Source organism: Scomber scombrus, chromosome 22 (assembly GCF_963691925.1).
Source record: "Scomber scombrus chromosome 22, fScoSco1.1, whole genome shotgun sequence".
In the NCBI taxonomy this organism is placed as follows: Eukaryota; Metazoa; Chordata; class Actinopteri; order Scombriformes; family Scombridae; genus Scomber; species Scomber scombrus.
The window spans coordinates 13,583,555-13,607,569 of NC_084991.1; the positions used below are offsets into that span (position 1 = coordinate 13,583,555).

General features: G+C 36.6%; 1 protein-coding gene across 1 annotated transcript in view; it reads right to left on the reverse strand.

The window, feature by feature from the left end:
* dgki (diacylglycerol kinase, iota) overlaps positions 1–17,242 on the reverse strand; it is a 94,223-nt gene extending 76,981 nt beyond the window's left edge. The window contains exon 1 of the mRNA XM_062443406.1: positions 17,016–17,242. Coding sequence (XP_062299390.1) covers positions 17,016–17,242 — 227 coding nt within the window. The remainder of the gene's footprint in view (positions 1–17,015) is intronic.
* Positions 17,243–24,015: the final 6,773 nt, after the last annotated feature.

Below are 24,015 nucleotides of genomic sequence, written 5' to 3' on the forward strand. Positions count from 1 at the left end.
TTACTTACTTATTTATTTAATTATTTTATTTATTTATTATTGTAATTATTTTATTTTTATATTATTTTAACTTTTTTTTAAATTTATTTTTTATTTTTTTATTTAATATTTTATTTTTGAATAATCTTACTTATTTTATTTAAATTTTCTGAACATTTTTACCATCCTTACTTTCTCTTGCGTGCATTGGTCTCAATTTTTGCCTTTCAATTTGTTCTTTTGTTTTTGTTCTCCCATCGTTATTATTCCTTTTCTTTACATCGTCACTTCTTCTGTCTTATTATCAGCTTGTCAGTCAAATGTAAAGTACTCTAAACTTCATTAACAATTTTAAAATTAAGCAGGTATAGCAGTTCTGTGCTGTTTTTTTACTATATGTTTACTACTAAAGCAGTAAAATTGTTCCTTTCTCTATATTTTTGTATTTATTGCAAGTGGGAAACCTCTAAAAGATGTGATGAGTGTGTGCACATTATATTTTATGGAGGTTATTTTTGCGCCTGTTTCCTTTACATGTGAGGAATGTAAACAGACACCTTCAGTGTATAAATCAGCGGGGGGCAGAGCGGTCGGACCCAAACCCCATCACAGCCTTTTATTGCATTACAGGAAATTCAATGCGATTAGATGATTGTAATTCGAATGTTGGCATGAAAAAGCTGCAGGCCTGTCTCTGCTGGTCGAGGTTTCATGCTGCTGCCCTTTTTGGGGCATTAAACTAGATTATCAACTGTTTTTTTTTAATCAAGCTGTAACGTACACAGTGTTTTCTTTGATAGTGGGAGAAACAGGAGAGCTGGTTTAGAAACTAGATTGTACTTTGTGTAATACTTGTCTGGAGCCAGCTGCACCGCACTGACTGGTTGTTTCACAGATTTCAGAGATTGAGCTTCCACAACATGAGTAAAATCGCTAGACTGTTGAGTAAAATAGTTTATGTGAAATACGGTCTACACTTTGACCTGATGCTCCGTAAAAAGGCTGTTTAACAATGGTGTAAACTGGACATTTTTTACAGAAATGACAGTCTTCTTGCTGTCGATGATGTTAGACTAACTTCATTACACCAGCTAGGTTAGCTAATAGTTTATCTGATGAATCTTTTTAAACAGCAGTTAAGTTTAATATATCATTCAGCCCTCTACAAATTGATTTTTCAAAAAAGTTTATTGGCTTATTTGCACATTTGTATGTGTCCTATTCACCAGTAAAATACAGAGAGAGGTTGGATCTGCGTATGATTATAGGTATGTGAAGGGCCATCCACACTAAAAAATATGATTGTGTGTTAATCAGAAGTATTTCGGGACACGAGTTGCTGTAATGTATTTCAGTATTTACAGACCAGACTGATGTTGAAGCGCGATGTGCAAAAGCGTGACTCGGGTACAGTAGTCTATTTGGCTTGAGTAAACACACAGGTACACACTGTATCAAATATGTAAAGTTACCGTCTTATTTTAAAGGTTTCATTGAAACTCATAGCCAAACCCAAACCCAGTCTGAGTATAGTAAAGCAAATCATTACCATTAACCATTAACCCAACACACAGTTTCAGGTGTAATATGTGTGTTTTGATTGGGTTTCAATTAAAAGTAAACTGAGAAAGTTTTGGAGTAACTTGAATAAATGTGTTTATAAATGAATAACTACAGGTGCATTCAAATAAACCTGCCTTTGATATAAAAGTGTTTTCCCCAGCATGACACCCCCCAAAATAGACAGCGACTTGTACACTGTTTTTACGGTATTATTGGATTTATGAATAAACTGGTGCAGACCGGTCCTGATAAACTACACTACATTAAGTCAATGTCTTGCAGAAACCCCCCTCCCTCCCTCCCTCCTCCCCCCCGGCAATTACACAAGTGTCCCGATAAGAAGGAAGTAATTGACAAATCCAAAAAATTTCTCCTCAACGAGGTTCCTCTTCTTCTCTCTCAAATCAGGAAGGTGCACTTCTCTTTTCTCGTCCGTTTCGCCTTCTGCCCTCTTCTTCTTTCTTTTTTTTCGGCTCTTTTTCCAAGCAGGAAAAGCCTCTTACAAGCCAGACAGACGACTAATAAGGAGCGGCTCCTGTCAGCCAATCCCCCCCCCAACCCCTTTAATGCCTCTGCACACTGCATTATGGGCAAAATAACACACTCTACTCTATCTACGCTCGCACTCAGAAACACTCCTAAAAAAGGCCACGAAAGGAGAGAGAGAGAGAGGGAGAGAGGGGGGGGGGGGGGGGGGGAGAGAGAGTGAGAAAGTCAAAAAATCTGACTACTGTTCCTAAAACAGACATCATCATTTCTCTTCTGAGCAGAAAATGATGGATATGCGTATCGTACACAGACGCAGCAGCAGCCAACTGGAACCGAGTTATTCAAAGAAGGTCAGGGAGGGAGGGAGGGATGTACCACCGCCTCTGTCTGTCTGCCTAAAATATGAGTATGTGTATAGAAAGATAAAGAAGAAAGAAAGAGAGAAAGAGAGAGAGTCTGAGAGATCCTACACAAACCCTAAATATGTAGTTTGACCCCATTTTCACCCCAAAATAGACAATGTTTGAAAAGGACATTTTAACCCATTTTTGACCCATTTTGAAATTTGAGAGCTGTAAAAAAACACCCCAAATGTCTTTTACTCTGAAATTTGATTACTTTTCCTAAAGTGGCCCAAAATGCTTTACATAAAATAACATTTAAATCATTATTGCTTGTTATATTTTCATGTCTTAGGTAAAATAGGACATGATATTATGTGATAGTAGGTGTTTCTTCCCAAAAATCAGTGGTGTAAAACCTAGCAAATACACTCTCTCTGCTCTCTGAAACATTAATCAAGGTTTAATCACACATTTATTGACCAGTCACATCGACTTTTGATGCTTTCTAAACAGATCTGTGGTTCAAAATTTGGTATAGACACTTTTTATGGAGGGGATTCTTACTGAGCCAAAAAAAAAGCACTAGACATAACAAACGTTTATATATATAAATGCTTCAGAATATCTTATTTTAATCCAACATAGTGCAGGTTGCCTTATTATGGAAGAAAAAGCTTTGAGACTAAAGAAGAAGTTTGGAAAAAGATGAAAGGCTCTATAAAAAAAATGGAGGCATAGTCATTTGATTATGTCTGTGAGGTAAATTACAGATTTCATCGCTGTCAGCTAAGAAACTAAAATCACCTTTAAGTGTCAAAAGCAAACAAAACAAATCTCATAATGGCTGTTTTTGAGTGCATTTGAGGAAGAAATCATAAAGGAAACTGCTCTTTAAAATGAAATTCATCAACATTGAATGGAGTGTTTTATCACTTTGTGATAAAGTGTGACGCAGTGATGTGTTTGCATATTTTATACAAGGCTAGTTAAGTGGAAGAAATAGCGCACTTATCTTCCTCACAATCTAGAGCTGAAACGATCTACTGATTAACTGATTAATCAATATACAGAAAATCAATCAGAAACAATTTTCTGGCTCTGGCTTCTCAAATGTCAATACTTGTCTCTATTACAGGGAATTGTAAATGTTTCGATTTGAGGGTTTTAGTATAATTACTATGTTTATAGTTTAACCTTATATATAAAAAAGTTTAGAGAGAGTAATTAATCATAAAAATACGTGTTACTTGCAGCTCTGATTTGATTTGAAAATGTTACTTTGAATGTGTGAAAGAGGAAAAACAAACAAACAAAAGAAGGTAAAATGGTCATACTGAAAACAACAATAGACCCCTCCATTCTGGGACTAATAAAGGAATATCATATATATTATTTTATCACTAGCTAATATAACAGCTTCCTCATATATATATAGGAATCTCAAAAATAATTATTTCCTATTTTATTCTAGATACTGAAACAATGCATCAACGTAAGAAGACTTTTAGTAAACAGCTGGTAACATACAAAACAGACACACTGGTTTAATCATACAAGAGCTGTAATGTCTTTTCCTTACAACATACACTCTTCCTCCTCCTCCTTGTCTTCTTCTTCCTCCTCCTCCTCCTCCTCGTAACGGAGGAGGGAAAAAAAAGAGTGTCATAAATATGCATGTTCTGTATCTGTTCCACAATTCAGAGGATGAGAGTGGAGAGGGGAAATTTGTGTCAGTGAGCCTTTTATTTCATCAACAATTGGTTGCTCTGATCGTCTTGTTTAAAAAATTCATGAGTGTCTTTAAGCTGCGCGGGACTCCCCGAGCCAAATGTTCCACTGAATTTAACACAGACCGCGCTACAAAAAAAAAAAACATCAACACATTCACCACTTGTATAAAACATAAAGGAGAGCACAGCTTTCTATTCTATAGTGTATAAGTGTATTCAGGTGAAAGCGCTCATTCTTTATTGATTTGAGCTGTTAGATTCACTTGAAAATGTAGACGTAAGGGGGAGCAGAGAGTTTTAAATAACACTAAAACGTTTACAGCCAAGCAGCTCTGTGAGGCTACCGGTACTTTTTTGGATGTGGCCTCTTCCTCCGCACTGTATTTTGGCTCATGTAACCGTAACATTGGTAAAAATGTATGGGAACTTTGCAGCTGTGGCTCAGTGTAAAAGAAAGAGCGCTATATAAGTACAGTCAATTTACCATTTGCCATAACCTTCTGCTATGGTGGCTGATCTAGAGTGAGTGGTGGACAGGTTGTTTTCAAGGCTTTGAAGCCAATTTGAAAGCCAATAGCAGCCGACCTCTGTAATTACAACTTCACATGACACTATTAGGCCCAAAAAGACCTTTTCACATAGACTTACATTGTGAAAGAGATGTCTGTAAATCAGTGGGTATCAGTATTTGATCCATTGAAAGTCCAAAAGAGATGCACGATAAGATCCTTTTATCCTCATTCAAGTTAAGCCGCAGAGCTAAACTGAAAGTAGACGGCTCAGCAAGCTGAAGTCAGTAGTGTACTTGCTCCATAGAGCAGTGGGGACCCTTCTTCTTTGAGTTTTCGTCCTCTCCTTTGGGTTTTCATAGCAGTTTGAAACCAGGTTATAGGTGCATTACCACCACTTACTGAGCTGGAGGGTGGAGAGGAAGTACTATCTGGGAATAAACCAGCAAGTGTCGACGCGTTTAATGACCCCTGTTGGAAACTTGGCGGCAAATGAACAGGGAGCTACGATTAAAGGAAGCATGGAGGGAAGTTAAACAAATACTACCCAACTTATAATGATATAAAGCTGGTTGAAAATTGGCAAAGATTCCCTTTAAATATTGGGTCATAAACTGAAGTATTTTGTAATTTTTAATCTGTTTAATGGCGCCTGTTGAAATAGCAGTCATTTTGTGGTCTCTAGGGATCACGTGTGTTTTTTGCTAATCCATCAAGCAGGTGTTGAAATGTTTTTACTGAATGAGTGAAAAGTTTGAGCTGCTGGTGAAGCGAGAGGAAAAGTCAGTGAATCACCAAAGTTAGTAAAATGTATCTTTAAGGGAACGTGAACATCTGAAGTAAATTTAATTGCGGTCTGTTTGATAGTTGTTGAGATATTTCAGTCTGGAGCAAAGTGGGAGGATCGACCGACAGGCTAACATTATAAACCCTAGAGTAAAAATGTATGTCACAAGTGTGTCTTGTACCTAGAGATAAATGATTTAACTATTCACACACTACATAAAACATAAAAGGAGCGCAGGATAGTACAAGGAGAGTGGCAGAAATCCACAATCAGCACAGTGACAGAAAAATGAAGTTATAAAATCAAAGAAAGACTGTTGAGTTATGCATTAATTTCAACACATAGTGTACATTTAAAGATAACATACTCCTGTCTTATCCAAATGAAGTCTTTATCAACATAATAAGGAAACATTTATTAAGTTATTTATTATATTTCTTTCATTAACACATCTGCCAAGTCTGTTCATAGCAGCTACAGTATGATCATGTATTCTATGGTTGTGTTTAAAGACACTCACAGAACTTTAAAAAGGTAAGAGGTAGATTGTGGTTTTGGTTTAATATTGAAAAAAATCATGTGACTTTAAGAACGAGACAAAAGATAAACCACAACGTGTCTCTTTGTATGTTTGTATATTAAGTTTTGATTTTAAATTTTGACGGTCGATTTCTTTTTAAATACATTAAAAATATGAAAAAAATCTTTTTTAGTGTTTCTATGCCAGTAAATTGAATATATTTGGGTTGTTGACTGTCAGTCGGGATAAAAAAAGACATTTAAGGGCATCACTTTTGGTTTAGAGGAACCGGACATTTTACAGACCAAACGTCTATAAAACGTCAAAAGTTTGTCATTCTTGGCGAAGCACATTAACGTTCCTCTTTTATAGCCTCTTTTTGTCTGTTTCAGTATTGCTTCTTTAAATGTCTGAATATATCTCTCTGAATTGTCTTGATTCATACAAAACACTTGAAACTAGAAACTGTTCAATCTTCTCTTTGTACCGAGTTATAAAAAAAAAGAGAAATGAGTCGCAGTTGCTTCAGTAAATTAACCTGTGAACATTTCAAACTAGTAAAATGTGTGTTCGACTTCCTGTGTGTGTGTGTGTGTGTGTGTGTGTGTGTGTGTGTGTGTGTGTGTGTGTGTGTGTGTGTGCGTTCCCCTGTTGTGTATAATGAGTATTTTATTTCTGTTTTGGCCTTTCAGATGTAATTTCCCGGGGGAAGGCTGCTGCTATTGTATTGTACTGTTGCACACTGTGATGTATTACGCTGTTGGACAATTACAGTAAGCGGCGTGACATTACAAAGGTTTCTAAATCTGAAAAATAGAAAGAAAAAAAAAAGCTTTCCTTTAGGCTGTTGACCCGTTTATATTGTTTATATAAAAACAAAGTGAAAACTCGAATCACAAGGTTTAAAAAACAGATGAAGCGCCCTGAAGGTAATGCCTATAAAACCTGATACTCTCTAAATCTAACTGTGTGCTGTCATTTATTCATTTTACCCATACATACTGTTCAGGGTCTAATTTGACCCCTTTTGTTAATGTTCAAGAGAAGAAAAAAACACCTTAAAAACTTTCCTTTTAGCCAGACATTTGATGACTCACCCTCATGTGACCCAGAATATAGAAAAAATAGAAATATTTCCACTTTCTACAAATGTTATTGTGCAGCTGGCACACATTTTTGTTGATGGTTTGACTCACATTTAATATCATTAATTGAAAGAGTTATGTTCTCCAGTGTTATATAACGTTGGACGATTATATCAGGTGATTGTAAATATTTTTTCTCCATCAAAAAAACCCCCCAAAACTAAATAATACACTCTCTCTGCTCTCTGAAAGCTTCATTGAGGATTAATCACCAATGTATTAATGACAGATGAGGCGTTCATGAATGATTTGAGGTTCTGAATTTATGTATAGAGACACAAATTATGCAGGGACGCTTAGAAATATGAAAGAAAGTATTTCACAATCACTATTTTATGGTCCAGGAGAACATTTCATAGAATATGATGAAAACAACATGTTTAAATGCTGATTTTTGAATTTTTGTTGAATGAACAAATCAAGTCAAATTTGTACATTTACATTCATAAAAATGTGTATCAGCTGCACAATTTTTTTTTAAATGGTGCATTTTATTTCCATGTTTGTAAACTGTGTGTCACATTAAGAAAAGTCTGCTTAAAAAGAAATGTTTAACGAAGTTTTTTACAGCTTTTAAATCTAAAAAAATGGGTCAAATTTGACCCTGAACAGTATGTAAGGGTTAGAGAAGCTTTATGTTTTATAGGTTTTTTTATAGATTTGATGAGATGGGAGAATACTTGTGTGAGCTTTTCATTATTAAAGGTTGACCCCTGAGAGTTCAGCTGACACGTTCATTGTTAAAAATACACTGGGGGGTGGAGAGGAGGGGCAGGGGGGCAGGCTGCCTTAAATGCCTTTTTCTTACACCGGAAGCCAGTCTTGGATGTCGTACAAGTTATCAGAGGCTTGTTTTATTTTTAGAGGCGGATGGGTTGACTTCTTTACGGCTGCTTCTTCTTCTTCTTCTTCTTGCATCAGTTCTTTATTGGGTAACACCACCACATCTGCCTCACTGTCTTTTTTTTCTTCTCTTCTCTATTTCTGCTTTTTCATGCTTCCTCTTCTTCTCGAAAAAGCCGGCCACACACCTTTCGACTTTGTCTCAAACATTTGCTTTTTTTGTTCCGCTCTCTCTCTCCCTCTCTCTCTCTCTCTCTCTCTCTGTCTCTCTGTTGTTTTCATCCTTCTCTTTCTCTGTATTTTGTCCTAATTGAAAGCTGAATAGAGAGTTTTATATTCTGCTAGCGTCAGATGATGAAAGGCCTTTGATCACTGTTTACCCCTGCAGGTGGAACACAGCGGTAGCAACATGAGATACATTTATCTTTTTTTAAAATGTGTTTTCCCTCTTCTTCTTCTTCTTCTTCTTCTTCTTCTTCTTCTTTCTTCCTACCCCTCCTTACTGTATACTAATATGGGGAAAACACACACATTGGGAGTATATTGGACCGTAGTAGTGTGACAAGTACTTATTGTGATCTGCTGTTTGTGAAGTGGGCTGTAAATAGTGGAGGGATAATGTTACGACATCCTGTCCTGTGGCAGTTTGTTTCTGCACCGTTTCCCACGACGTCCAGCGCCGGTTTGAAATCTCACCACATGACGAAACAGAAAAGACTTTTGTTTTTATTTTTTATTTTTCTCCCTCCTGGACCAACTGAGGTCATGTTGGCAGCTTTTCGGAGGGGTCAGGGGTGCAGCCCGGTGTTTAGCACAGGTAGCGGAGAGGCTTGTAGTTGTGTTAAAGTCCGTTAGTTAACTGTCACATGGTGGTGGTGAGTGTGCGGTGACATAGCTGGAGCTTGAAAAGAAGAAGCTGAGACGCCAAAAAAAAAAAAAAAAAAAAAAAGACGAACAAACAAACCAAAAGATAGGAAACAGCAGCTCGCCACACCTTAAAATTTAACACAACTCATAGGGGAAACTCACAGCAGGAGATATAAATGCAATGAAAAAAGTTTTGCACTCTACTCGACTCTACTTTGTGTTTACTGTTGTTGAAAACAGCGACTGGAGGCTAATCTCTGCCAAATTTAAGTTCTGCTTAAAGCCGATTTGCTGTTCAAAGAGATTACGCCATTGTGTTTGGCACTTTGTTTCACTGTGATTCAGTTATTTCAACTCATTATCAAATAAACACCATGAAGGAGTCATAATGTCACGATATGAACATAATGTATTGTTACAACTTCTACTTTTGTGATCCAAATATATGTTTCAAAGCTCATTTTAATTAACTAACAAAAATAACACGATTTAAGTCAACAAGGTTTTTGTATTACATGTGCAAAGAGTACGCTGTTTGTTATATTCAACATCAGTTTGAGTATTTGGTTTGTAAGTTGGTACTTTATTTGGACTTTGAGATTCAACCTAATATCAATCTCACTTAAAATCTAATTTGCATGGCACTTATTAAGAAGCTATTGAATGTATTTTTCAGGTGCTTTTGTTGGTGGCTAATGGTTAATGTGAAGCTACAGAAGACCAGCAAATAAGTATCAAATGTGTGTATAAACTTGGGTGAGTGAGGATAATATAATACCTGTGATGACGACTGAGTGTGGTTGTATGAACGTTTGTGGTTTGGGCAAAGCTTGTTTAAATTAACCAACAAAAAAACATGATTTAAGTCATTGAGGTGTTTGTTTTACATGTGTAAACTCAATTAAAAATCAAAATTTTTATCACACTTATTGAGTATTTTTCCTACTTTTGTGTAGAAAGTACTTGAGTAAAAACCTGAGATGACAACTGAATGTGACTTTATTGATGTTTGTGGTTTTTGGCAATTTAAGTGGAACAAATTCATTTAATTTAATTTCTAGAAGGATTGATAACTATTTTGAAAGGTTATATATATTGTGCCCAGACCCTTACTCACTTAAATAATAAAAAAAAGAAGAAGAAGTAGAAGAAGAAGAAGAAGTAGAAGAAGAAGAAGAAGTAGAAGTAGAAGTGGAAGTGGAAGAAAAATGGCACCTACGTCAAACAACAGGTGTCCCATTAAAGTCAATGGACGTGTTATAACATGTTATATCACACATATGTATCGTGATATATTTACTGGATAACTATCTGAGTAACTGTTGATGGACAAAGTCTGTTTTTTGGGAAAATAATCAATAATCAACTCCACAATATTAACACAAAAACTGGCTGCTGGATCTTTAAAGTGGTAATTAATAAAAGAAAAGAAAAAGAAAGACTAGGATAACGCTCCAAATTGACTTTTTTTTTTGTTACTGTAATAAACGTTTTGGACAAGAAACCCCTCTTCAGTGTGTGTTCTGGCAATGTAACGATCAATACACACAGGTGGAGTTAATTATAGACGTCCACACCTGGCGCAGCAGGTGGATCCCAGCAGGAGGTTGTCTGTTTTGGGCTAATTCAGAAAATTACCACCTTACAGATCCAAACATTTTGTGGCACCAAAGCAAAAATTCATCAATGATTATTGTCATTATTGACTAGACTGTGCTCTGTAATATATAGATACTGTACATATAGATATAGTATAGTATATAAAGTGTCTTTTTTGTGTCCTGATCAACAGAAAACAGGCCAAATACATTCAGATTTGTATCATTTTTGTGCTGTTATCACCTGCTTGTGTGTTTTTCTTGTGTACCCACATGTTGATCTGTTGTCACCGGCATGCTGATGCTTGAACGCTGTTTGCTAGACTGAGTTTTTATTCATGTGGAACTGAATCGCCCTACTGGGATAAATACAGTTGTCTAAATCTGAAGCTGGATCATGAAATACTGGGGGGGGGACTGGAAAAATTCACATTTAAGAAGGTTTGGTTTTAGGTTTGTGCTGTTCTCACTATTATTATTATTATTATTATTATGATTTCTTTAGTTTTTTTTAATGTGTTTTTTCCTCTATGTGAAGCACTTTATTAAAAAAAAGTTGTTTATCTTTGTTAAATTCCACACATCAATGTTAGCTGATATATATTGCTTTATGTACTGTTGCTATTGTTTTATGTGTGTCTATCTGTGTAAGGTGTCATTGAGTGCTTTGAAAGGCACCTTTAAATAAAATGCATTATTGTTATTGTTATTATTATTATCATTAAAGAAGCTGGAACCAGGGAGAGTTGTCTGTGGACTCTTTCAGCCATCAGACTGTACAACACCACAGCTCCCAGTGCCTCCCACTCCCACTAAAAAGACTGATACTGGCCTTACTGTTCAATCCCAGGAACATTGCGCACTTGTATAATATGTCACGGACTCCCTAACATAAAGGCAGAGAGGGCGTAACATATTTAAAAGGATGCTCAGACACAAAGCTCTCAGTACCTACTTACCTTACCTTACCTAACCTTAAAACCTTAATAATTTATCATTTTATTTATCATTTATATCTTTTTGGCTATAAATGTTCTGTCGACTAATTGTTGCAGCTCCAAAAATCATGTAAAACAAAAAAAGCCAACCTGCCTTAAATGAATACTGCTCGTTGATTTACAACATCGCCCACAACACCTGAATATTAATTGTTAAATATTAACCCTTAAAACAGGCAACGTAAACCAGGACATACACACATTTATACATTTTTCATACCTTAATAACGTATCCTCGTGGAGATACAACTCATAAAATACAAAATATACAAAATATTTGTAAAATGATTTGTGGAAATGTTTACTTAGGTGCAAATGAGATGCCTAGTAACATCAAAGTAAATAAAAAGAATAATTTTCACATGTCATTTTCCACTGTAGGGTCGGGTAGCAACATGGTTTACAATCTGGACAAAATTAGGAAAAAATACTTTAAAATGGGATGCTGACTGACCAACGAGGAGGGGGGGGGGCAGCAGATAGACAGGAAGTGGCTGGAAAAACAAGTTACTGACTCACTAACTCACTTACTGTACAGAGCCGAGTCGTCTCACTGGTGGACGAGCTAATTGATATAAAGTGTCTTACAGTCTCTTAAATGGTTTGCTGACTAACTGGTGGGCATGACACACACTCTAACACACACACACACACACACACACACACACACACACACACACACACTGAGGTCATGCAGGCAGACGGGTGAGAAGTCTAAGAATAGATAAAAGGAGAGGGACATTATTCTGGGAACACACACACACACACACAAACACACACAAACAGACAAAGTGTGACGAATGTCTGGCAGATATGTTACACGTGCATTACTCTCTCCGTAAAAACACACACACACACACGCTGCAGCCTTTGATGTTTGACGGCATCATTTCGCTCTTTCATATTGCCACATATGGTGATTCACTTCTTGGCACTGGCCACTTCAAAGCTATGCAAACTAACCTTCTTCTTCTTCCACAAAGAGAGGAAGATTCACACATTACCCTCCTTCACTGGAGGGAGGGGTGGGAAGAGTGAGGGTGGGGGGGGGGGGGGGGGGGGGGGGGGGGGGGGGGGGGTTTGTACATATCCGCAGCCTCATCCGAGAAGGTCAAAGGTCAAAACAACACCGAGATATGCCACTGTAAAGATGTAAAAGCTACACTTGGGGGGGGGGGGGAGCAGACTAATATTTATTCAGTGTAATTAAAAAGGAATCAGACTGTCTTCAACGTTTAAAATTAACACAATAAAAGACAAAAGATTTAATTCCACTGTGGCCCAAAAAAACTTTTTAAAAAGACCATGAAATGCATAAAAATGCAACTTCAATGTGTCGACTCCTGTTGTTATTTATTTTTATTGTCAGTAGCAGCAAAAACAGTGGCGGCATTTTCATCTGAGCCAAATTGTCTCCAAATTAAATTAATCCAGATTTTTCTTATGAAGCCATTCACATGTGAGCGTGTTGAATTAACGAGCTGCAGAACGGAGGCTGACACGGTGGAACATTTGATTCCCCCCCAATGTGTAAAATATAAGTAATGATTATTTTTATTATGAGTTAAACTGGTGGTGACTTTTTAAAATTATTATTATTGTTCACTGATTCATCATTTTGTGTATAAAAACATCTTTAAATAGCCAAAAGTCTTGAAATACCATGTTGAGTCCGACAAAAAAGGATTGTTTCACATGAATGCCTTCAAATTGCTGTGTTTGTGCAACAAACAGCCCAAAACTCAAAGTTTATTATTATTCATGATGAACAAAAACAGCTAATCCTCACATTTGAGAACAATGTTCTTATAAAAAACTATTATAATCATTCTCTTTTGGATGTGACTCAGTCATTAAAACTGTTGCAGATTCATGTTTCTAATGATAAAGCCACTTAATTGATTGATTGATTAATCGTTGTAGCCCTTGTGAGATTCCTGATGTCAGAGTTCATCCAGATAAAAAGGTCCTGAATCCAGTTCTTTACCAGTTTAAAGCTGTATTTATGAGTCTGAATCCAGTTCTTTACCAGTTTAAAGCTGTATTTATGAGTCTGAATCCAGTTCTTTACCAGTTTAAACCTGTATTTATGATTCTGAATCCAGTTCTTTACCAGTTTAAAGCTGTATTTATGAGTCTGAATCCAGTTCTTTACCAGTTTAAAGCTGTATTTATGAGTCTGAATCCAGTTCTTTACCAGTTTAAAGCTGTATTTATGATTCTGAATCCAGTTCTTTACCAGTTTAAAGCTGTATTTATGAGTCTGAATCCAGTTCTTTACCAGTTTAAAGCTGTATTTATGAGTCTGAATCCAGTTCTTTACCAGTTTACTGAAGTATTTATGAGTCTGAATCCAGTTCTTTACCAGTTTAAAGCTGTATTTATGAGTCTGAATCCAGTTCTTTACCAGTTTAAAGCTGTATTTATGAGTCTGAATCCAGTTCTTTACCAGTTTAAAGCTGTATTTATGAGTCTGAATCCAGTTCTTTACCAGTTTAAAGCTGTATTTATGAGTCTGAATCCAGTTCTTTACCAGTTTAAAGCTGTATTTGAGTCTGAATCCAGTTCTTTAACAGTTTAATGCTGGCTTATGAGTCTGAATCCAGTTCTTTACCAGTTTAAAGCTGTATTTATGAGTCTGAATCCAGTTCTTTACCAGTTTAAAGCTGTATTTGAGTCTGAATCCAGTTCTTTACCAGTTTAATGCTGGCTTATGAGTCTGAATCCAGTTCTTTACCAGTTTAATGCTGTATTTATTAGTCTGAATCCAGTTCTTTACCAGTTTAATGCTGTATTTATGAGTCTGAATCCAGTTCTTTACCAGTTTAATGCCGTATTTATGAGTCTGAATCCAGTTCTTTACCAGTTTAATGCTGTATTTATGAGTCTGAATCCAGTTCTTTACCAGTTTAAAGCTGTATTTATGAGTCTGAATCCAGTTCTTTACCAGTTTAAAGCTGTATTTGAGTCTGAATCCAGTTCTTTACCAGTTTAATGCTGGCTTATGAGTCTGAATCCAGTTCTTTACCAGTTTAATGCCGTATTTTTGATTCTGAATCCAGTTCTTTACCAGTTTAATGCTGTATTTATGAGTCTGAATCCAGTTCTTTACCAGTTTAATGCTGTATTTATGAGTCTGAATCCAGTTCTTTACCAGTTTAATGCCGTATTTATGAGTCTGAATCCAGTTCTTTACCAGTTTAATGCCGTATTTATGAGTCTGAATCCAGTTCTTTACCAGTTTAATGCCGTATTTATGAGTCTGAATCCAGTTCTTTACCAGTTTAATGCTGTATTTATGAGTCTGAATCCAGTTCTTTACCAGTTTAAAGCTGTATTTATGAGTCTGAATCCAGTTCTTTACCAGTTTAAAGCTGTATTTGAGTCTGAATCCAGTTCTTTACCAGTTTAATGCTGGCTTATGAGTCTGAATCCAGTTCTTTACCAGTTTAATGCCGTATTTTTGATTCTGAATCCAGTTCTTTACCAGTTTAATGCTGTATTTATGAGTCTGAATCCAGTTCTTTACCAGTTTAATGCCGTATTTATGAGTCTGAATCCAGTTCTTTACCAGTTTAATGCCGTATTTATGAGTCTGAATCCAGTTCTTTACCAGTTTATTGAAGTATTTATGAGTCTGAATCCAGTTCTTTACCAGTTTAATGCTGTATTTTTGACTATTTTCAGCGACATTTTTACTCCTGCAGTTATAAGATTGGGAGAACCAGCTGCGGCACAAACTCCTGGATAGACCTCACTTAACCAAAGATGGTGTGTCCTCCCCCCCAGAGGAGAAGGAGAAGGAAGAGTCCCCCCTCCCTCATAAATCATAATACAATAAAAGTGAAATAGTGGCGAGTCCTCCCGCTGTAACGTCTTCGCCTTACATGTAACTCAAGTGAGCAATCATGTGTAAAAAAGCAAAACAAAAAAGCCTACAGATCTGCCATAAATGAAAAGTAATAACAAAAAAATGAGTTTATTTATTCTGTTTTAACGTGTTTACATGTGGCATATTTGACATGAATAGGTTGTTGTTGATTATTGGTGGAATAAAAGGCTATGTGTGAAGCTTACATATTAAATGGGGTTTAATTCACTAATTATTAAATGTATTTTTGTGAAACATATTGTTTAAATTTACACAAAAGGATGGAGAGAGACAACACAAGACTGAAGATGAGTCAAAATGTACAAATATTTAAGGCTGTAACTGACTGTTAGTTTCATTATTGATTCATCTATTCATTATTTACTGCAGAAACCAGTAAAAAAAATGCCTGTTGGACTTTAAGACACTACTTAAAGTCCAAGGTGATGTGTTAAAATGTCTGATAAACAGTCCAAAATCCAAAAATGTTCAGTTTACTATCAAAAGTTTAAAATCCACACATTTGAGAAGCTGCAACTAGCAAATATCTGACATTTTTCTCATTAATACATTGATTAAAACAATTATATGATTAGCAAAATGTTTGCATGTTTCTTCTTCATGTTGTCTTCCAGTACAGTAAACTGAATATCTTTGGGGTTGTGAACTTTTCATCAGATGTCATCTTGGGTTTTGGGAAGCGTTGCTGAATATGTTTCACCATTTTCTGCTATTTTATAAACCAAACAGCCTTAAACTTATTAGCTAATTGTTACGGCTCTACAAATATCCACTTGTCTTCTCCGCGCTGAAGCTTTGAGGCAGCTAGGGTTGGGATTTTTGCCTGTTTTGGATACATAAACGGTCGATTTATCTTCTACCACAGTGCCCCAAATCAGACACAAACAAGTCAATCACACACAGGCAAGTTAAAATGATTGATTTGACCTCCAAATGCAGATTATGTACAGCCGCGCGCACGCACACACACACACACACAGAGTTAGATAGATAGATGGATGGATGGATGGATGGATAGATGGATTGTGGCATCTGACAACTAAAACTACTGTGTCAGTGTGTGTGCGTGCGTGTGATTGTGTGTGTGTGTGTGTGTGTGTGTGTGTGTGTGTGTGTGTGTGTGTGTGTGTGTGTGTGTGTGTGTGTGTGTGTGTGTGTGTGAATGCCAGCAGCAGCCTGACACCCTGGTGCGACTGGCAGCTGCTGCTGATAGTGAAAACTGGCCAGAGACCAAACACACATGCACACATACAAACCACACACATACACACACACACACACACACACACACACACACACACACAGAAGCACACACACCATAAATCAGACCCACCCCACACCCAATACAACAGGACTACATCACTGTTGTGTATAAAAAAATGTTTTCATCCATCACTGTCATGGACTCAAATGCTGCTACTGCTTTATGTGTGTGCGTGTGTGCGTGTGTGTGTGTGTGTGTGTATCAGTGCCATGCAGTGAGGCTGTTAACACCATACCACAACATGTGTAGCTATATGAGCATTTATCTATTAAAAACTAATGCAATAATCTCTAATGTCCTGTAAGCTTCCTCTAGCTTACAATGCAATGCAATCCTAACAATAGCATACAACGAAAATGCATGACTGCCACAAGAATATGATCCAAACCAATAGGAAAAAAATACGCACAAACAGATGAATAAACACAACCATTATATCCTTTCACTGACTTGTATCCTGCACCAGCATCCTCCCCACTGTACTCACCGATACGACGTCTGTTTTCTGAACGCCAGTGTTCTTAATTTCTCCTCCAGCGTCTCATGCTCGATGTCGGGCAGGCTGCTGAACGTGTCGCTGCAGCAGCCGACGGCAGCCTCCTCCGACCCGGCGCCGGACTCCGAGTCGCCCCCGTCGGCTCCCAGAGAGGCCGGGCGACCGCTGAAGCCCCGAGCCGTCGGGTTGGTGGTGCGGTCCTTCGCTTGGGGGTCCATGCTGGTCGGTTCCTCCTCCTCCCTCCTCAGTGTCTCACCCTCCCGCCGCGCTGGACCCCCTCTCTACCCCCCGGTTTGAGAGGGGACACGGATGCCGGTGGGTGGGGAGGAATAACGGGACCGGAGCGGCGGCCACGTTCCCAACAGTTTGACAGTTGTGATTTTTTTAACCGTTCCACCGCCCGTTTAAGTACTGCGGCCAGCAACGGCAGGAGAACGCGCAACCGCCTTGACAACAGATCGAACTGCAACTCACGAGCTCCTCCTGAACCAAACTGAAGACGAGCGAGCTGCTGTACGTCAAGCCTCCGACGTCACCAGGGGAAGGTGAAGGAAGTGGATTGCATTTCAAAATAAAAGCCGACCCTAATGTTGAATGTATAACTGCAGAAAAACTCTACTTTGCACTAACAATATGCAGGGTTGAAATCTACTAGGTTACAGATTACTAGTTACCCAATGTTAAAACGTAATAAGTAATGTAGCTATTTCAATTACTTAATCAAAGTAGTGTAACTTATTACATTTGATTACTTTTATAATTTTCTGATGAATGTTGGGTTTGGGGTAAGTGTACTCACCAAAATCTAAGTTCAGCTGTTTTTCATGGATACTGACATGATTTATAAGGGAGATCATTTCTTACAAAGCAAGATGTATTTCTCATTTAGAAATGTATTCATTAGTTAATGTAGATTTTGGAATATAAAATAAAGATATTTGATGAAAAAAGTCAAAAGTCTGGCATGAGATTAATTGGTGCTGTGACACCATTTAAGCCCACGTCATGATGTATTTAAAAAAATATATAAAGATATATTTATTTGAAAGAATTGAAAACAGCAATATATGCATACAGTAACATGTTAAGCAAAATCTTAAAGGCCTGACTTCAGGTGTAACCCCCTTTGTAAACATCAACATTTTCATAAGTAACTGTAATTCAATATTATTACAATACATATTTTTTCTCAGTAACTGTAACAGATTACACTTTTACAATTATTTTGTAATTAAATTGCTGTAAAGCCATTACATGTAACTAGTTACTCCCCAACAATGATAATATGAATGCTTAGAAAATTTAATTGTTTTATTTTAATTCTTACTTTCTTTTTTTGGGGTGACTTTGTAACACCAGTCTAGGGACTACAGTTGAAAAACAACCCTTTGGCTAATTGTCATGTTTTACAGCAATATTTATTAAAAATGTATAACTCAGGGGTAAAAATGAGCAGTGGAAGTCCCTATTTAGCCACCTATTTAGGAATATGTATGGTGTAAGCATAATATCAACTAAAATACTTCCAACATGACAACTTACTTTGACTCATAATTTTGACCGGGGTAAAATATGCAGGAGCATCATTAAAGCCAATTACCAATCCACTTTTTATTATTCAGATCATACTATTACCAAAAAATGTATTTAAATTGATTTATACTGTCTTCTTTCTTATTATTATTATAGTATTTATTATAATTTGGTAATTTATTCCCATACTTTGTGTGTTTGTGCTTCTTTAATATCCTATTCTTTCTTTACATGTAAAAATATGTGTTACAGTGACAATAAAACATTGAAACCAGCAAACATCAAATTTAGCCCTTTTTTACAAAGCTTTTACTTTCAAAGATGTGAAAGGAAGTCATTAATTTGATGCTGTTTGACTTGACACGGGGTTTAGAAACTGTGAGGGCAGCGACAACAAACACCTTCAGTGTGTTCAGCACCACAACTAACTGCAACATCCATCATACATCTGTATGTTTGTCTATCTGTGTCAGTATATCTATCTATCCATACATTCATCCATCCATCCATCCGTCTGGCCCATGGGACGAGCAGTGTGGCATTGTGGGATATTCCCTCTCCTCCTCCTTTCTGCAGCATCATCAGTCAGAAAGTAGGGCAGAGGGTGAGCATACATGCACAAACACATGCACAGTGTCATTATCTCGCTCTCTAACACTAATCACACACACACACGCACACACATACACACACAGACACAGTCCATATGCTCTGTTCATGTGTGTCAGATCCCTCATAATGATTCTGTCACGTTATTATTGCTTCTAGTAATTTATTTTATTGTAATTTGCGTTTAATCTGCCGGCCGGGCAGACATCATAACATCAGGCCACATCTGTCGGCCTCCTTTTTCACTTCGTTACACTGAGCCATAAGGTTAATCAAGTCATTACTGACCTTAAGTTGGACTTTCTGTACTTTCTTTCCCTGCAGGGAAACATCTGTCTGCATTATGCAATTACAAACTGTAAATGATTTCAAGAATCATACTAAATTTACACACTATCATGCAATCAGTGTAATATAAGTCATAACATGTAACCTTTTTGCTAAGTAGACATAAAAATGATCAGATACAAGTAGCTTTAATTCCAAAATATCCTTAACAAATCGACTGTATATCTATCAAACGTCATATGTTAAATCCTCATATCAAAACACTCAAGCTGAGGGGTTTTGTTCTCAGTTCTGCAGCCTTTTTGGCAACAGAGATGCTTTTCAAACAAAGCTCTTAGCTGATAAATGAGCAACAACAAAAAAAACCCAGCTCACTTACCTGTAAGGTTTCTGTCAGCGGGCCCATGTGCCTGGACTCAGTCGAATTTCCAAGAAAATACACAGAAGAAGTGAACATTGTTTTATGACATTTTTCCATTTGTACTGTAACTAAAATAGAAAGATGAAACAACAGATCTAAACACCAAGTGTAGCTTAGTTTTTTCAGCTTTGCTTGAAAAAGTAGACAAGTTTAATAAGTTTAATCCACAAAACCCACAAAAAATGATCATTGATCAGAGGTGGAAAGTAACTACATTTACGCGTAGTTACTTACATTTACGCTTAAGTACTTCACTTAAGTACAATTTTGAGGTTCTTGTACTTAACTTCAGTATTTCCATTTTATGTCACTTTATACTTCCACTCCACTATATTTATTTGTAAGGTTTAGTTACTTTTCAGATGAAGATTTGACACAACTGATAATATAACAAGCTTTTATTGCTTTTATTGCAACAAGCTTTTGTTGTTTTATCTATTTATGTACAGCACTTTGTTTCAGCTGTGGTTGTTTTAAAGTGCTATATAAATAAAGTTGAGTTGAGTTGAGTTTTAAAATAAAACACATTGTTAAAGATGAAAACAGTGGTGTCCAACCTTTTTTTTTTACAATAAGCAGTGTGTAGTCAGGCTCACATTTCAGATGTCTATGAGTTGTTAACAGCTCCACCAAATAGTGATTTTTTTTCCCTTTAAACTTCTCACATGCTTTCATTTCAATAAATGTTCAAGTGATCCAATATTTCACCAAAAATCAAAGATTAGTGAAAAAGTCCCCAAACTTCTTTCCTCTCCCATTAATCATCTCACCACCCCTCACATTTATCTGCTGACCCTTTGGAGGGGCCCCACCCCTAGGTTGGGAACCACTGGACTAAACTAGCTAACTGTATATAAAGTAGTGTAAACTAGCTCCACCTCCAGCAGCTACAACAGTAACATGCTGATCTAACACTGATGCTTCACTATTAATAATCTAATGATGTCATATATAATAATATATCATTCAGAGGGACCAAACCACTACTTTTACTGTAATACTGCATACTACATCACTCATAATACTGCAGTACTTTTACTGTAATACTGCATACTACATCACTCATAAAACTGCAGTACTTTTACTGTAATACTGCATACTACATCACTCATATTACTGCAGTACTTTTACTCAAGTAGGATTTTCCATACAGGACTTTGACTTGTAATAGAGTATTTTCACATTGTTGTATTGGTACTTTTACTTAAGTAAAGCATCTAAATACTTGTTCTGACTTCCACCATTTCTCCTTTAGACGTATGGTCTAAAATATTTCTCTCACTTTCTCATTCTCTCTAAGCTCTGATGAAAAGGATTTTTTTTATTTTATTTATAATTTACAATAAAGTGCCTGAAAACTGCTGCCACCCTGAATCAAAGCATGAAATTAGATTGCAGCTTCTTCCTCTGTTTACTGGCTCTCTGTAACACATGTTTCATCACACGAGTCCGAACGTCCGCTCTGTTATTCCTATCAGTTTTATGACAAACAAAGTGCGCCATCACTGCACTTATTGTTGCTGCGTTACTATGAGACTGGACTGTTATGGAGCTGTGGGACTGTGTATTGTCTTGGGACTGTCAGGGCAATTCCTGCTACTTATTATGAGGTGCTGCCACTGATCTATTTTGGGATCCATGTCATGTTGGAGGAGATAGAGGCTCCTCTATAGGCCAGCGTGTCAACCATGAGGCTCCGTTCTGCCTTAATGGAGTTTAGCCTTAACTTAATATAAAGCTGTGGGGAGGGGGGGGGAATGGTTTGAAGCTCGCAACATATGATGACAATCTACTGACAAGCTTTAAAAATAATTGAGAACTCAAAATACAATTATGTGCTGTTGCAGAAAGTAGTCCTATTAAAAATGTCATGGTAAAATGTGTTTGGTCAATCTTATAAGTACAGCAGCACCAAAACCACATCACTGTAACAGGAAGGTAATGAGAATAGGACATTGTCACTGTATTTCTGGTAATGTATTATACTTGTAGTGACCAAAGTACAACACCACAGTGCTACAGTATAAAAAAATGCAGCTTTTTTTTTTTTTTTTTTTTTTTTACACATCAGCTTCTTCATAATATAAAAAAGGCCAAATAAGATGTATGCTATGCAACAAATGTGCTCTTTTTACGGCTGTATGGTAACACAGTTTGAGTCATAAATGCTCAGTAGTGGAAGAAGTACTTAGAATTTTTACTTAAGTTAAAGTACCACTAATACAATGAAAAAAAAACGTACCTAAGTATTGGCATATTGTCATATTATTGGAATATGAATATGATTTATTGACGTGTACATGTAGCAACACCTTTACATTGTTAAGATTTAGCTCATTTTAAAGGCATAGTCTAATCTAAAACAATGCATGTGTTAAAAACTGATAATTTAACATATAAAATATTGATTTAAAAAGTAGCAAGTAACTGTAGATGTCAGATAAATGTAATAATAGAGTATGACGTACAGTAATTCTCTCTGAAATGTAGCGGAGTGGAAGTACAAAGTAGTATAGAATAGAAATGCTGTAATTTACTTTAGTAAAAGTACCTCAAAATTATACTTAAAGTCCTCCACTCCACTTAAATATGTTGGAGGTTTTGATTTTTGTTCCTTTTGAATGTTTGAGCTTCACTGTACACACCAAAAATAGAAGTACAAGTGTGTACCCTTCAGTGTCGGCCCATTTTTTTGTACCTTATCAAATTGTACCAGTTTAAGTACAATTGTGTCCCCTACAAGACATAAAACAGCAGGAAAACATGGGAAGGGAGGAGGAGAAGGCTTTACCCTGACATTCAGCGCATAAACTCTGAGAATAGACTCTACAGTGAAGTGAAGGAGACACTTTAAATGTAGCATTTAAATTTCTGAGATGCAATATATTTGCATATTCATAGACTCTGGATTTTTAAAGAGGGAGAAGCAATAGATATCATTTTAAGGATTTTAACGTGGTAATTGTACTTTTTTGTGGATAAACCATATCAGACATACGTTATTGTTCCAAGCAGAGTATTTTTCTATCTTAATACATGTCTATAAGTATAGTAGGTGACTAAATGTACTTATGTTACATTCAACCACTGTACACTCCTTAGATTGTAGACTCTCTATGTCTGGATAGGACACTTTTATTATATCTGTATTACTGTGTCATATCATACCTACCAAAACCAGTGAGGGTCTTGTCTATTTTTAATGCACTAATATGTCGCCTAGATGTGTAACGATACCAATACAACTTCACTATTGAGTACATTTTTTCCCCATTGTTTAGATTTTCCATTGATTATATATCATAAATGTATTTCAATAACTCAGATAAACTGAACAAAAACACCTTGGGTCAGATAAAATGATCAATTTGTGCAAGAAAATATAAGTATAGACGTTATAGCATTGACCTAAAGAACCCAAATCAATTCTCATTAAAGTTAAAAAGCCCTTTTAGTTAAAGTTAAAAGCTCATTTGTACAATGTCATTTATACCACAGTGTTATTTAAAGTTTAATATTTTTAGTGGAAAAAACAAATCAGACACAAATTATTATTCAAAGCAGTAAAAAAAACCCTATTTTTCTATATGTCAAACATATCTAGGAGATCTTACTGATAATGATTTTAATTATGCAGCCCATACATCAATGGAGAGAGTAGACAGGAGTCCAGGATGTCTTGCATTGAAGAGGTTTATTTACTTGTACAAGGAGAAATGAGCGAATGATCAGTACACGTTATGTTCTGATGCTCCCTTCATATTCTGAAGTTTCTCTCCTCCGGGGATAGACTTTAAACCACACAGATAATGCCCAAGGTTGAGCCATGCCCAAATATGGGCAGACCAACACATCTACAATATACAGAATGTAGTCTACTGGTCTATAGCCAAAACATTGCTTAGACCTCACTCAGGACCTTTGTCCTCCATCCAACACTATATCAAACCTCTGACTCCAGTTACCTTTACCCCATTCAGGGAAAACAGTCAAAGACATATCTGACCTCGGCTGCTATAGCAACACTATCAGAATGCCTCCTGTTTTCCCCAAAAGGAGCAGACTCACTGCTTACCACTATCTCAAGGGGAGACAGTGTCTAAACCCAATATTTGGTGTGGCCTTGCTATGACCGCAAAG